Below are 16,669 nucleotides of genomic sequence, written 5' to 3' on the forward strand. Positions count from 1 at the left end.
TGCAGTTCAGTGGAAAGGAGGAAATCTTTCCAACAGATAATGTTGCAGCAGCTGGGTATCTATTTGGAAAAAATTAACATTGATCCCTCCCTAACCCTATGCATAAAAGGTAATTTGAGATAAATCAGTAGCAGAATTGGCATGAAGGAGGTGGGTGTTGTATGACCAAGAGCTCAGAAAAGAGATGGAGAATATAGAAGAGTTTTCTAACCAGAGGGCAAGGAGTAGGAGGTTGAGTCAGGTGAGAAAACAGAGCAGGGTGGGGGTTGCCTACGCATCATCAGAGTAGTCTATATCTTGGTCATTACCTAGAAATGCTAGGGATGAGGGACTCAGCATTCTACAGAACTATTGAGAGCACTAGTCTCAACATTTCTGGGCATGTTGTGGGAGATTATGTTAGGCCTCTCCTTAGCTGACTGAGGCCACAGACTGAATGGATTACAACTCTTAAGGAATCCCATTCATTCTTACTGTCTGAGGTGCTGTGATAAGTTCTGCTGCCCCATTAATTAGGGGGAAGTCAGAGGCAAGGCTTAAAGAATATGTGAAGGTAAGTAATGGTTGAAGGAACTAGAGTTGCTTAGCTTGAAAATAAGATGTGAGGGACATGTCCATAATGTTCAAGTAATTTAAAAGCAGGTAATTAAACTTCTGTTGTGGAGTAGACATGAAAATAATGAGGGGAGGGGTAGGCAGATTGGCGGGGGGCGGAGGCGATTGCTTATAAACTAAAGCAGATAGAGGTGGGTAAGGAAGACTGTTGAAAACCTATGTAGATTAAATATTAAGAGATCACAGCATGTGGAAAGTGATTGATTCATAAATTCTGAAGAAATGTAGAGAAGATTGACATAACCTAATATAGCAAAGAATTGAGTCCTTTTGAGGGATTTTTTTCTTCTTCATATTATCTGAGCTTTTTGTGGTTGCTTTAGGCAGAACATAGCCCCACAATACTGTCCTGAGGAGAAGCATTAAAATGGACTGGAGTACATTGTCCATTGGAAATGCTGGAAAAGCTCTTTGTAGACCTGTCTGCTGATTTGGCTATTTATACAGATATTTGGTTTTAAAATAATTGAACCTTCATGTTAGTGTTGAATATACCATTTCTGCTACTTCTCTATCTGATGTGCATTCTGCTGTCCTACCTGTATAACTGCTCAGGACAGTATTGCATATGTTACAAAAATCGTTTCCAAAGAAGCTGGAGTACATATGGGCTTGCTTTTATATGTATATACTGCCAAAATTTTCTCAAAATTATTTTTTGATTCAGTTTCATTAATTTCTAGTATTACTAACTTGCTCAGGTGTTATGGGGAAGGACAGTTATCATCACTAACATGGTATATTACTTTATATAATAGAAAGGTTAAAAAAAAATTTTTTTTATTTTCATTAAAATTTTTTTTTTTTAAAGCCGGAAGCTCCTTGACATCCTTTGGAACAGAAGCATCAAGCAGCAGTGCCCTCTCCCAAAGTAGTGCGGTTGGTTCTGCCTTTACACAGGATTCAAGAGCTCTAAAAACACAGCTATCTCAAGGTAAGCTGTTTTTTCCTTCAAAAATTTCCATTCTAAATTTCTGTGGTGGTTTTTGTCTTTCTTTGAATGGAAGAGCTTTTGCAGATTGTGAATCACGTATATAATTTCTATTTAGCTCTTTTTAAATTGTCATCCAAATAAGTACATTATTGAATGACTTCCACTGTTTAGACTTTTCACAATTCTTAGATCATAAAATGAAAACGGTGAACACTGTTTGAATTTTTTTTTTTTTTTCTAACAAAGCGATTATATTACTTGTATATGGTGGTTGAGTCACTAAGTCATGTCTGACTCTTGTGATCCCATGGACTGAAACCCACCAGGCTTCTCCATCCATGGCATTTTCCAGGCAAGAATACTGGAGTGAGTTGCCATTTCCTTCTCTGTGGGATCTTCCTGACCCAGGGATCTAACCCGAGTCTCCTGCATAGCAGGCAGATTCTTTACTGGCTGAGCAACCAGGGAAGCCATATATAATATGTACTTGTATACAATACTTAAAATATTATACTCAGACTCACTACTGAGGATGAATTCTCTGAATTTGAAATAGTAGCTGAGGAAACAAGCTGTTCCTTATGCTGTTGCATCTTTCCTAGCATCCTCATAATCTAGAGCAGTGGCTCTCAGTGTGGCCGCCACCTAGAACCAAATCTAATCTGGAATGCTTTAAAATGTAGATCCTGAGAACTGATACATAAGAATCCTGGGAGCTTGGAGATCTGCATTTTAATAAACTTCTTAAAGGATCCTGTTTCATTTGTTTTTAATTTTGTTTTTCTACCAGCCAGTCTCATAACCTTCAGTGATTCTAAGATTCCTTGTCTTTATCTGCTGCTAAAGTAGATGATACTGGCCCATAGCTTTATATGGATATTTACTCTCAAATAAAACAATGTAAAGTCATTTCAGAAATATGCTGTAATCAGGACAATATTTTCAAAAACTCTTCAGGGTAAAATCAAGCCAGTGCTAAACATAATCCTGTGTATCTCACTTTAGATATTTTGAAATAGTTGTAGTTACTCTTATTCATATTAACTTAATTTTTAATTTGTTAACATTCTGAAGATTTCTTATAAGTATTAATAAATTAGAAATAGACTAAGTGTACTGTATAGCACAGGGAACTATATTTAATATCCTGTGGTAAACCATAATAGAAAAAAAGCATGAAAAAAGAATGTGCGTGTGTGTATGTATATAACGGAATCATTTTGCTTTACAGTAGAAATTACACAACTTTGTGAGTACTTCAATAAAATACATCTTTAAAGAAAGAATTACACTCAGCATAGGAAGAAAATAAAAATACTTGATTTCACTGCCCAGAAATAACATATTTATTTGCAGATTTTAACATAAGATTTCCTTCTGAGAGAAAATACTTACTCTTTTTAAGCATTAATTTTCTGTACTATAAAATAGGACTTACTGATAAACTAACAGACTTATTGTAAGGGTTAATTTTTTTAAAATGTGTGTAGTGCCCTCCGCATAGTACCTGACAGGGAACATGCTCAGTAGATGTTAGCGGTCTTAATTAATAACTAGCATTAACCTTAATATTGAAGCACCAGAAAGATTCTTATTAAAATCATAATAACTCTGGATCTCATTGCTGCTCAGCATTGTTCTGGAATTTTTAGCTATGTCAGGAAAAAGAAAGAAATATGAATACTAGAATTAGTATTATTTGTCGATGGTAACATTCTTCTTGGAATTGAGAATTCACTGAAAAACCTAAAACTAATAAGGGACTTCAATTAGAGGTAAAATGTAGAGAATAAGTACAAAAATCAATAGATGTCCTAAAACCTAACCCACTGATTATTAATGGGGATAAAAGAAAATGTTCACAATAATGAGAAATAGAAATTATATAGAAAATATATAATAAATATGACCAGCCTCTGATGAAAGAAAGTATAATAGAGGGACATAAAAGAAGTTACCTATAATCAGAAAAGCATATCTTATCTCTAAATACAAAGATTTAGTTTTAGGAAGACTTTACTTCTCATAATAACTTTACTGTACTTTGTAAGAGAACCTAATAAAATACATACACAGACTGTCTTAAAAGCATGCAGATACGACAGAGGATGAGATGGCTGGATGGCATCACTGACTCGATGGACTTGAGTCTGAGTGAACTCCAGGAGTTGGTGATGGACAGGGAGGCCTGGAGTGCTGCGATTCATGGGGTCGCAAAGAGTCGGAGACGACTGAGCGACTGATCTGATCTGATACCTAGACATGTTTTAAAAATAAAAGTAATGAGATAGGGCTTACCTCTTAATAAAGTATACATAAAATAAACAATGCAGGAATAAATTTAGAGATGAATGGAGCAAAAGTCAGAAATACATCCAAGTATAAATACGTAATTAATATATGATAAGGATGCTGTTTTTAAATTAGTGGAGAAAGACTTGTTGTCCAGTAAATGATGTTAACAGATAACTGTCTGATCATTTGGGAAGTTAACTCCAGAATTCTTCCCTCATACTTCAGACTAAGTTTTAAATAAATTAAAATGTTTTTTTAAAAAAAATTTACAAGAAACAGAGAGGAGGCCTGGGGTTCTGCATTTTAATTTCACCAACTAAATTTCTGAAATTTATCAAATTTTAACGCCTAGAATTTTCTTGCAACTGGGAAGATAAGAATGAAGGTAACTTGAGGGAGTGTGTTTATAATAAGAGCTTTTGAGTTTTATGTTTGCATGTATGCTAAGTTGCTTCAGTTGTATCTGACTCTGTGACCCTATGGACTGTATATAGCCTACCAGGCTCCTCTGTCTATGGGATTCTCCAGATAAGAATACTAGAGTAGATTGCCATGCCCTTCTCTAGGGGATCTTCCCAACCTAGGGATTGAACCCCATGTCTCTTAAATCTCCTGCATTGGCAGGCGGATTCTTTATCACTAGCACCACCTGAGAAGCCCCTATATAAATAAGATCATTTAATGGACTATCATAAAATTACCTATAAACAGGGACTTCCCTGGTGGTCCAGTGGTTAAGCATCCATATAACATTGCAGGGCACACAGGTTCAATCCCTGGTCAGGAAACTAGGATCCTACATGCTGTGGAGCAGCTAAGCCCTTGAGCTACAAGAGTCTGTGCCACAAGGTCCCACATGACATGTTGAAGATCCTGCATGCCTCAGCTAAGACCTGATGTGACTAAATAAACAGAGATTAAAGATAGAATTACCTAAATAACAAGCTTTTCAAAAAACATAACACTTGTTCAGTAAATAAATCACCTTTATTTTAACAAATAAATACTTCTGTAAGGTGATAAATAATTACAGAAATTTTTCTCTTAGGTCCAAACTTACATAAACTTGCACCATGATTTCCCATTATAATTAATGGGAAAATTACAGTGTTTCTGTTGTTGGCAGACTGAACTGTGACATTAATGTAATGCTAGAAATAGTGACACACATTTGTTGTTCCATACTTTAGATAACCATGAACCAGGGGAGGATACTGATAAATAATCCCTGAAGCACCTGGTGCACAACAGCCAGTGTGCTATCAGCACTCGGCCAGGTCACCAGTTTGGAGCCTGTGCATAATAGCACAGGTAGATAGGAACATTTGCAGCATATTTGGGATTTTTTTTTCTTTTACATAAAAGTGAGCATTATTTTTTAAAGCAAAACCTATTTTGCTACAATATCATGGGATGTGAGAGCACGTTGAGCAGAGATTTACAGCAAACATAGGGGACAAAAGCATGATGGGAGCACCCAGTGTTACACTCTTCTGTTCATACTGTGACCAGGCTCTGACTTCATAAAAGGAAAAATGGAATTTGTAAGTACCAAACCATATTAAGCAAAAACTTGCCTAGAGATCATTCAAATAGCAAAGATTGAGTATAGTTATTATGTAATTATCTGAAGGTTTTATTTGTTGCTGGTCTTTTAGTATTAATTACCCAAGCCCCTAAGGTATTGAAGAACTTCATTGTACTTTCTAATTCTTTACTTCCTTTATAATACTTACAGATATAAGTGTATCACTTTAGATATATCTTCAGAAAACACTAAAAAAGTTAAAGCCTCTGAAAATAATGACTAAAGTGTCAGTATAATCTTGTGATTGTGGTTGTTGGGGAAAGCCTACATCTGATCTGCCTAAATGCTCTTTGATAATATTCATTTGATAATATTCATTCATACTTAGAAATACAGATTCAGTTTTCACAGTTTTTTGTTTGTTTGGGTGGGATTTATTTTTACTTTTTTTTCTTCTTCTTTTTTTTTTTTTACAGTAGTTAAGTGAACAGCCCACTAAAGATAATTTTAAGTTCTGGTCTAATAAGTAGATGGATTCAAATTATTCAAAGGATTTGAATTGGTGGAAATAAAGCTCTAGATGTATTTTTAGGGTCTAGATTATTTTGAAACCCCCAAAGGTTAGGGTAGTTTCTTATCTTTTGGTTACGTTTTAGGTCGTTCAAGCCCTCAGTTAGACCCTTTGAGAAAAAGCCCAACCATGGAACAAGCAGTACAGACCGCCTCGGCTCACTTACCTGCTCCAGCACCTGTTGGGAGAAGGAGCCCTGTATCAACCAGGCCTTTACCATCTACCAGCCAAAAACCAATAGAGAATCAAGAGCACAGGCGAGGTAGAACTTTAGCTGTTTACTATTTCTTGATTGACCGGTCAGCATCTTCCATTCAACTTATTTTTATTAAAAAGATTTACTTTATGTGAAATGATCCTAGAAGGTGTAAACTGAACTTGAGAGAATGTTCGTTCAGTCTTTCAAATTCTACTCAAAGTAGTGATGGTGGTGGGGTTATATGGATTTTTGGGTTTGTTTGTTTTTCCATTTCTGACTTTCCAGAAGTTTTTGATTATGTGTCCCATAATCATGTGTCACTTTCTGTATATTCTATAGCTGAAGTACATAAAGTCTCAAGACCAGAAAATGAGCAACTCAGAAATGATAGCAAGAGACAAATAGGTAAGTTGTTACATGGATCTGAAAGTCTAATCCTCTGCTTTTCAATTAAACATTTGAAATGTATGATGTGTAATTACTATTTTTAAAAAAGAACAGCAAGGTTTGGTAGCTATACAGGAGTAGCACAGGAGAGTTTGATTGTGTTACCTCGATTATGGTGCTGGTGCTGTGGATCTGTGTATGTAGCAAGAGGTCATAAAACTGTATGTAAAGACATACCAAAAAATGAGTACATGCAAAACTATTGAGATCTGACTATGAGATCTTAGTGTAGTTAATTATATTGTGCCAGTGTCCTCGTTTTTCCCAGTTTTTGATAATGTACAATAGATAATCAAGATGTTACTGTTGGAGGGGAAGCTGGGTGATGGGCACTCTGTACTACTTTTTCCATTTTTTAATCTAATTATTTAAAAAGATTTTTTTTTTAAATCATCATTACGTGGAATAAAACCTACTTGTTGGTAAGCAATTGTCTTTTAATATATTCTTAAATATCTGCTAGTGAGATTTGTATACTTTTATTTTTATATTTTATATTGTTTAATGGCTGTCCCTTTTGTACTGTCTTTTGTATTTTTTTATGTTTTTGTATCAGTTTCATGTTAGCATTATAAAATTGCTTTCTTTGTTTTTTATGCTTTTAAAAATGGAATCGGGAATTCACTGGTGGTCCATGGGTCAGGACTTGGTGCTTTCACTGCCATGGCCTGGATTCAGTCCCTCTTCTGGGGACTAAAATCCTACAAGCCACATGGCGCAGCCAAAAAGAAAAGAAAAAAGAATGGAATCATTGGAAACTATGTTCAATATCCTGTGATAAACCATAATGGAAAAGAATATGAAAAAGACTATAATATATATATGTATATGAATCACTAGCAGAAATGAACATAGCATTGTAAATCAACTATACTTCAATAAAATAAATTTTTAAAAAAATAATGAAATTATCTATACCTTAAAAATTTGAGTTTTCTCATTAAAATTAAGTCCTCCTTTTTTTTTTTTGAATTATTCAAGAAGTTTAACTTTCTTTCATAATTATCGACTTAATACTTGTAAACTTGATCTTTTTGGTAATCTGTAACATACCCCAAATCCATCTATTTTTTTATTTTCATATTCATTAGCAGAGAATAAATTATGATTTAAAACTCTTCCAAGTTAAAAAAGAAAGGCAGTGTGTGATCAACTTAATTACATAATAATTGGGAGATGATCTTTAAGTTTAGCAAGCTAGAAAACACTGTATTTCTTCTGTACATTTTCATATGTGTTTTTATTTATGCTGTGTGCCATAGAATTAACAGAGGTTGGGGTTTGGTTTTACTGTTTCACTTTTTTTTTTTTAATTTGCAAAAATGAAAGAACTCCTCTCTTCTCAAGATAAAATAATTGCTATGCTTCCATCATTCAAAAATCATGTAAAGTAGTGTTCACTTTGGCAACACATACACTAATATTGGAACAATTAGCATGGCTTCTGCACAAGGATAACATGCAAATTCATGAAGATTTCATATTTTAATATAAAAGGAATGTGTGTGTCTATCTGAATCACTTTGCTATATACCAGAAACTAATACAACATTGTGAATCAAGTATACTTCAGTTACTAAAATAAATAGGGAATGGCAGTCCAATGGTTAGGACTCTGCACTCTGACTGCCAGAGACCCAAGTTCAATCCCTGTTCAGGGAACTGGTCCCACAAGCCATGTAGCACAGCCAAATAAGCAAGCAAATAAATAAATCATGTCAAACAATAAATATAAGTATCTTTAGCTACCTTTCAAAATTTAAAACATATCATGCTGTACTTGCTGGCTCGTAGCCAAGACATTTTCAGTAGTAAAGCTGAATATTTAAACATCCTGCCTGTCCAGATTTAAGTGTCTGGCTATACTGCTACGGGTTTTTGTGGTTTGTTTTCTCAAACTTGGACAATTGCAAAGTTTTATTTAGAGACTAGTGAGCACAGATGGTGACTGCAGCCATGAAATTAAAAGATGCTTACTCCTTGGAAGAAAAGTTATGACCAACCTAGATAGCATATTGAAAAGCAGAGACATTACTTTGCCAACAAAGGTCCGTCTAGTCAAGGCTATGGTTTTTCCTGTGGTCATGTATGGATGTGAGAGTTGGACTGCGAAGAAAGCTGAGTGCCGAAGAATTGATGCTTTTGAACTGTGATGTTGGAGAAGACTCTTGAGAGTCCCTTGGACTGCAAGGAGATCCAACCAGTCCATTCTGAAGGAGATCAGCCCTGGGATTTCTTCGGAAGGAATGATGCTAAAGCTGAAACTCCAGTACTTTGGCCACCTCATGGGAAGAGTTGACTCATTGGAAAAGACTCTGATGCTGGGAGGGATTGGGGGCAGGAGGAGAAGGGGACGACAGAGGATGAGATGGCTGGATGGCATCACTGATTCGATGGACGTGAGTCTGAGTGAACTCCGGGAGTTGGTGATGGACAGGGAGACCTGGTGTGCTGCGATTCATGGGGTCGCAAAGAGTCGGACACAACTGAGCGACTGAACTGAACTGAGCACAGAGATGTCTATTACTGTGTAGTCATTATGTGTTAAACATTTCACATAATTATAATCATTGAATTCATCCTGCTTTGTGCTCTGTATTTTTCTGTTGAAAGTGAAAAAAGTGAAAGTCACTCAGCCATGTCCAACTCTATGTGACCCCGTGGACTATAGCCCACCAGACTCCTCTGTCCTTGGTATTTTCCAGGCAAGAATACTGAAATGGGTAGTCGTTCCCTTCTCCAGGGGATCTTCCCAACCCAGGGATCAAACCCAGGTTTTCTACACTGCAGGCAGAGTCTTTACCTTCTAAGCCACTAGGGGAGCCCATATTTTTCTGTTAACTCATCAAATACTATTCCATGTTTCTCTTATAATTTTTTTTAACTGTTCCTCTTATTTGGATTCTCAAGTTTTCACTGTAATTTATGCTACTTTGGTATTGCTTTACCATGCCTCATAAATCTTGTTATTGTATTGAATTGTAGAGAAAGGATAGATACAGGAAGACTTGACTAATATGGATCTATTTAGAGAGAGACAGTGAAGGTGAAGCAGGAAGTGGCTGGAGGGATTGAGATCTGGTGCTTCTTGTCTTTTGAGTTCTCTTGCAGTTTGTGCTAATGTGCTCATTTATTTTTCTCCCTGTAAATCTTGGTTTCTATTATCCTTTCCATAAAAGGCTTCATAAGTTTTGAGAACCCAGTATACATTTGACACTTAATAGGTATTAGGGATATAAGCAGAACAAAGTAATGTAGTGCAGAAATCTCCCAAATTGTTTGATTGTATACTGTATCAGCCCTAACTTAATTGGTGGAGAATCTACCTGTAATGTGGGAGACCCAGGTTTAATCACTGGGTCGGGAAGATCCCCTCAAGAAGTAAATGGCAACCCACTCCAGTATTCTTGCCTGGAGAACCCCATGGACAGAGGAGCCTAGCGGACTATAGTTTATGGGGTCGCAAGAGCCGGACACGACTTAGCAACTAAACCACTACTACCATACTGTATCTGCAGCATGTTTGAGTACAGACCCCATAGGAATAAATTTCATTAAGGACATTTATAAATTTCATATTTATAAATTTTATGTGCACTCTTCTCAGTCTAGGGAGGCTTCCCTGGTAGCTCAGCTGGTAAAGAATCCTCCAGCAGTGAAGGAGACCCCAGTTCAATTCCTGGGTCGGGAAAATCCACTGGAGAAGGGATAGGCTTCCCAGTCCAGCATTCTTGGGCTTCCCAGGTAGCTCAGCTGGTAAAGAATTTGCCTGCAGTGTGGGAGACCTGTGTTCCATCCTTGGGTTGGGAAGATCCCCTGGAGAAGGGAACAACTACCCACTCCATTATTCTGGCCTGGAGAATTCCATGATGGTATAGTCCACAGAGTTGGCTGTGACTGAGTGACTTTCACTTTCTTTCACTTTCTTCTCAGTCTACTATGTATTAAATATTTGTGAAACTTCATCTCTTTTTTATAGTAAAAAAATACAAATATAGTCAGGTATATAGAGACATAAGCATTTCTGTTGTTGACCGTAACGACCATAATAATAGCTTCTGCTTTAAACCAGCTTATTCTTTATTAATATAGTTACAGGTGCTCCTTCAGCTCCAAGGAGAGGGCGTGGGGGTCATCGAGGTGGCAGAGGAAGATTTGGTATTCGACGAGATGGTCCAATGAAATTTGAGAAAGATTTTGACTTTGAAAGTGCAAATGCACAATTTAACAAGGAGGAAATTGACAGAGAGTTTCATAATAAACTTAAACTGAAAGGTGAGTTTTTATTTTTCTCCTCAGAGAGTACTCTTTTCTGACCATGTGAATTATGGATATTTAGGCCAAATCTTGACTAATATGGTATGTACTTTTTTTTTTCCATTAGAAGATAAACTTGAGAAACAGGAGAAGCCTGTCAATGGTGAAGATAAAGGAGACTCAGGAGTTGATACTCAAAACAGTGAAGGAAATGCAGATGAAGAAGATCCACTTGGACCTAATTGCTATTATGACAAAACTAAATCCTTCTTTGATAATATTTCTTGTGATGATAATAGGTACAGTCTTTTAAGCTGCTCTTACGCAATTAGGAGGTTGAAGTGTGAAGTGATTCCTGATAAATTCACAAAGTGTCATGAATATTTAAAAGTCCCTAAGGACTTCCCTGATGGTCCAGTGGTTAAGGATCCATGCTTCCCAGTGGGCACAGATTTGATCCCTCGTTGGAGAACTAAGATCCCACTTGCTGTGTGGTGCAACCCCCCCAAAAAATCTAATGACTACAATTTTTTAATGTTTTGATAAAAGAAAATAACTTATACTAAAATTTTAAATGATACTACTTTTGGAAAAGAAGAAATAATCATATATTTTTGTTTGGGGATGCGTTCACATTCGAAAATTAGTAATTAAAATAGAAGCATTCATCTAACATCTAAACACCTTTTACTCTACCCCTCTACAGTGTAGTTCAGTTGAAGTTTGCTGATGTAGTAAAACTCTGCTCTATTGCAGTAAATATGAATCCAGAAAACTGGTTGATTAGAGGACTCAGCATAACAAAAGTTGCAGAGTTTCTGCTGCCTGGCTCAGGCCGTCCTTCTGCTGCATTTTGGTGCCACCCAGTGGTGGTTGTCTGCTTCAGTTTAAACATGGATGGCGATGGTGCTGAATCTGATTGGGCTGTAGGCCAGCAGCAGTGATTCAGAAACTTTAGGCATCAGGTCCAGAGGTTGGACCAGTAGCCTAGTAGGATCTTGGGAATCAACCCTTTATCTCCTCCCATCCTGAGGCAGGGTTTCCTTTCCCTTTCTTCCTTTGAGGCTGATTGGAGGGTAGAGTCAACTGCCAGTCCATTTATTGAGGCTATTCAGTTTCTTTGTATCATCAGCTGCATTTGCAATAAACAATACCAGTCATACTTTCACATGAAGTGTAACAGAATATAATAGGAACATATTGCCATGGACAGCTTGTGATGACTTAGATTAGGTACTTTTTTGGGGTTTTTTGTTGTTTTTTATGATTTTTTTGATGCTTAGAAATTATTTAGCCTCAATTTGGAAATTAAGTGCTACATAGTCTTGCTGGCAAATGTTCTTTAAAAGTTGATACACTACAAAAAAAAAACAACTTGATATACTAAAGATTATTTGTCCTCCTAATAGAGAACGGAGACCAACCTGGGCTGAAGAGAGAAGATTAAATGCAGAAACATTTGGAATCCCGCTTCGTCCAAACCGTGGCCGTGGAGGGTACAGAGGCAGAGGGGGTCTTGGTTTCCGTGGTGGCCGAGGGCGTGGCAGTGGCCGAGGCGGTGCCTTCACCACTCCTCGAGGATTTCGTGGTGGATTCAGAGGAGGTCGTGGGGGCAGGGAGTTTGCAGATTTTGAGTATAGGGTAAGTGTTATTACATGCTTTGGGGTTGGCTTGCAGTTGGATGAAACTCAAAATGTTTTAAATTTTTATCTATTGGGAGTGAGTATTTCTAGGACATCTGTGTAACTTCCATTTGACTTTTCAGTGGAGGATATACTTGATTATGATATTTATATAATTTTAAGGAGAAGTAACTTCTTGGCTAATGGATCTAATTTTTTAAACTATTTTCTTTTCAATTGGAGGAAGTGAGAGAAATATATTTTTATCTTCTGTTACAGAACCATTGTTTCAGATTTCATGGACTGGTAAAATTTCTTCCAAAAAACTATTAGAGACTGACTTAATTTCTTTTTCTTAAAAAGTTTTGTTGTTGAAGGCACAGGGGATCGCTAAAAGATATTACACAATACAAAAAAAGACCATATTATATCACTTTTATTTCATGTTACAAAGTATGCTTTAATACCAAAAGAATCTAGGAAGAACATATTCCAGAATGGAAGGCAAACCTGTGCATTTAATATAGCTAACGTAGTATTTTGTGTGTACAAATGAGGAAATGGGTAAAGAGATATTAAATAACTTGCCCAAGGTTAGCTAATAAGTGATGATGCTGGATCTTGAACCTAGTACATTGGTTCCTCAGTCCATGATCTTAATTAGTTTTGTGGAAAACTCAACTACATTTTCCCTGGTTTTTTATTTTACCATGGTCTTAAAAATATCATATTGGTATATGGAAACTGCTGCTTGCAATTTCTAATTTACAATGTTAGTTTCTGGTGTATAGCAAAGTCATTCAGTTACATACACACACACACACATATACACAGTCTTTTTCATATTCTTTTCCATTATGGTTTATTATAGGATATTGAATGTAGTTTTCTGTGCTATACAGTAGGACCTTGTATAAAAAAATATATGTATAATGTATTTAAAGGAGTCTTTAAGTCAATGTTACTATCCTAGTTATTGACTTTAGGGATAGTGGAGAGGAAAGTATATAATGAAAGAAAGGATGAAAATCCCATCATAAAGAAGTCTATTAGGAATTACAGAAAGCAGCTAGAAACTTAAAGACCCACTATCAGGAATTTCACTCTTCTATATTTAAAACTGGTCATTGTTGAGCTCCCTCTTGAAGGATCATTAATTGTGGCTTTTGGATCTGTTCTGTTATTTTTAATGCCTTTGATACTGTATCATCACAGCCAAGACTGCTGAAAATTAGCCTCAGATCATTAGGTCAGGACATCCAGCCATGGTAGACGCAGCCTGATGTATCTGCAGGACTTTTGACTTCCAAAATAGCCATTCCAACTTGGAGACTGTCTTAGGAACCATGGAATGCTTCTTACTTGCCACTATTACTCCTCTTGAGGTTGCCAGTGAGCTTTTGTTTACCGAATTCAATAGCTTTTTCACAAATATTTGCCCTTCATAACTCTGCAATATTTGACACTGATAACTACCACCCAACCTGGAATCTTCTTGGGTATTTTTTTTCCCATAAATACTTTTGATATTTTTCTCATTATAAAAATTAAGTATGTTCCTCACCACAGCCTATAAGGTACTTCATGATCTGCTTGCTTCTCCAGGTCACAAGTCTAGTACTTACTCTATATCTTGTTGCTGGTGGGACTGCAAGCTGTTTCTGTCATCCATTCCACCACAGATATACAGACCTTGTTCTTGTTTAATGCCAAGCTTATTCCTGTCTCACCTTTTTACCCATTCCTTCTGCCTGCAGTGTTCAGTTTGCTCTATCGAGCTCACGTTTGTACTCTTGTGTAGGCTTGATCTCTCTGTCTTCCTCCCTCTCTCCTCTCCTGCAGAGATTTCCCCCTCCCTTCTCTGAGCTGATCTATTCATAGCTTCTAATCAGTTTTTCAACTTGGACCTTGACCTACATATTTCTCTATTTACTTGCATTGTGTCCTGTGATCAGCTTAAACTTAACCTTCCTCAGAATGACCTCATCATCTTCTCACTTTCCCATCATATCAGTTTGGTGTTCTTTTGGTCACCCTGGTGGTGGAGTATCCATGTCCACGTCATCGCATTCATTCCTTTGAGATATTTCTGCCAATTACCATAGTAACCCACTGATGGCTCTTCAGACCTTCAGTCTGTCTTTACCTCACTTGAAGCGTATCAGCTACCTGTTGAAGAACCTATGGCAGCTCCTTGTTGAAGACCACATTGAGTCAGCTTGGTTTGAGAAAAGTGAAAGTGAAGTCGCTCAGTTGTGTCCAACTCTGCGACCCAGTGGACTGTAGCCCACCATGTTCCTCTGTCCAAGGGATTTTCCAGGCAAGAGTACTGGAGTGGGTTGCCATTTCCTTCTCCAGAGGATCTTCCCGACCCAGGGATCGAACCCAGGTATCTCGCATTGTAAGCAAGGTGCTTTACCGTCTGAGCCACCAGGGAGGTCCATGGTTTGAGAAAAAATACATTTAAATCAGACCGTGATCCTGATGAGAATTTTTGTAATCTTTGCCAGTATGGCATCGATTTAAGTTGTTAAACCTATCAGGCCCTCGGTTTTGACATTTGTGGGTAGAGAGTTGAACAGATTTATTTCAGATACACTTTTTAAAGACCATTGAAGTCTCAAGAGTTGGGAAACATCTGAAAGATGTGACCTCCTGGCCAACCCAAACGCCTCTTCTGTTGGTACCCCTGTAGGGACTGGGAACTTACTACTGTTTCTAAGAGCATCCATTCCACCACAAGGGTGCTCTTAATTATTAGAATTTCACAGACACATGGAATTTGAATGAAAATCTTTTTCCCTCTATCGTCAACCTATTAGTTTAACTCTTCACACAGAATATATACTCTTCTTCATGATGATTTTTCATATATTTGAAAAAAAAATAGCTGTCATGTTATCTTTAAGACTGGACCATTACTTCCCTTTATCTGAACAGTAACAACACACTGTGTGCATGGTATATCCGTTTACTAATGCCAGCCTTCTTTTTAAGGTCGAGTCTCACTGTTCAGCTCTCTTGAGCTTTTAGTTAAAACTTCTGTCATATATATTGCAGAATTAGAATGCATTTAGGGGGTGTCTGCATCAGTCTTTTTTTTTTTGGCTCTGCTGGGTCTTGGTTGCTGCACATGGGCCTTCTCCAGTTGTGGCAAGCAGGGGGCTGCTCCCTAGTTGTGGTGCTGTGATGTGCAGGTTTCTCATTGCCGTGGTTTCTCTTGTTGCAGAACCCAGACTATAGAGCACACGGACTTCAGTAGTTGCAGCTCACAGGCTTAGCTGTCCCACAGCATGTGGGGTCTTCCCAGACAGGGACTGGACCCTTGTCCTCTGCATTGGCAGACATATTCTTAACCACTGGACCACCAGGGAAGTCCTGCATTTGTCTTTATCCATACTGGGATATCCCTGACGGATAGTTCAACCTCTGCTTGGGTGTTTCAAGGAGTGAAACCTGAGTGGACCTTAGGCTGATGATTAGAAGGTTCTAACATGACATTGCACTGCTTGCTGTTTTTACCCTACGAGAGTCCCACTTGCTATATCCAGCCCCATTTCTTATTACCCTTTAAACTGTCTAATTCAAATAGGTTAACTCTTGATCATCTCTTAAACGGTTGCTTGATTACAACTAAACTTCATTCATTGACCAAATATATTGAATTTCTAGGATATGCCAAGCTCTGTGCTAGACATTGGTGGTAACAAAACACTTGGAGCCTTGATATTAGATTCCCGTGGAAAGACAGACAGAGCTAAAAGTCAGGGGTTTCCTTTCGGTCTTGCCCAAGGTTTGCTGTGTCCTTAAAAGCTTCTCTTCCTTCCACCTCTGATTTCTTTCTTTTCTTTTTTTTTTTTTTTTTTTTTTTTAAATTTTTGGAGGCTGCCCGGGTCGGGGCGCAGGGCCTGGCAACCACTCTCGACAGTCCACAGCGAGTCGGGCCTCTCCATCTGCGGCCAGAGTCACTGCCTGATTTCTTTCTTTTCTGACCTCCCATGGCATCTGCTTCCGTCACCACACATTTTACATATACCCGTATTCCCTGTTTCAGGTGTTTTATTTTGTTCTGCATCACCAACTAGATGGGACCTCTTGGCATTAGTGAATATGTATTTTACTTTTCTTTCCACCAGAACGCCTTTGCCAGCGTGGAGCCATAGTGAGCTTGAAGTAAGTACTTAGCCTGATTAGCGTGATT

The 16,669-nt window shown here is 37.6% G+C and overlaps 1 protein-coding gene and 1 pseudogene across 8 annotated transcripts in view; both read left to right on the forward strand.

Moving 5' to 3' along the window:
* LSM14A (LSM14A mRNA processing body assembly factor) overlaps nt 1-16,669 on the forward strand; it is a 53,997-nt gene that overhangs the window by 34,247 nt on the left and 3,081 nt on the right. For 2 of the 8 annotated variants that reach the window (XR_015145757.1, XM_086351771.1), the window contains exons 4-10: nt 1,427-1,549; nt 6,029-6,205; nt 6,482-6,547; nt 10,682-10,864; nt 10,974-11,145; nt 12,256-12,487; nt 16,605-16,641. Coding sequence is in view for 6 of the 8 variants with exons in the window: in XM_086351771.1 (XP_086207897.1) it covers nt 1,427-1,549; nt 6,029-6,205; nt 6,482-6,547; nt 10,682-10,864; nt 10,974-11,145; nt 12,256-12,487; nt 16,605-16,631 (980 nt within the window). In the remaining 2 variants the exon portion in view is untranslated. The remainder of the gene's footprint in view (nt 1-1,426; nt 1,550-6,028; nt 6,206-6,481; nt 6,548-10,681; nt 10,865-10,973; nt 11,146-12,255; nt 12,488-16,604; nt 16,642-16,669) is intronic. The other 6 variants (XR_015145758.1, XM_086351774.1, XM_086351773.1 and 3 more) reach the window with 3 other exon arrangements.
* Nucleotides 7,983-8,078, forward strand: LOC147353605 (U6 spliceosomal RNA; annotated as a pseudogene).

Source organism: Bos grunniens, chromosome 18 (assembly GCF_055505025.1).
Source record: "Bos grunniens cultivar Pamir isolate PY7600 chromosome 18, Bosgru_T2T1.0, whole genome shotgun sequence".
Classification (NCBI taxonomy): Eukaryota; Metazoa; Chordata; class Mammalia; order Artiodactyla; family Bovidae; genus Bos; species Bos grunniens.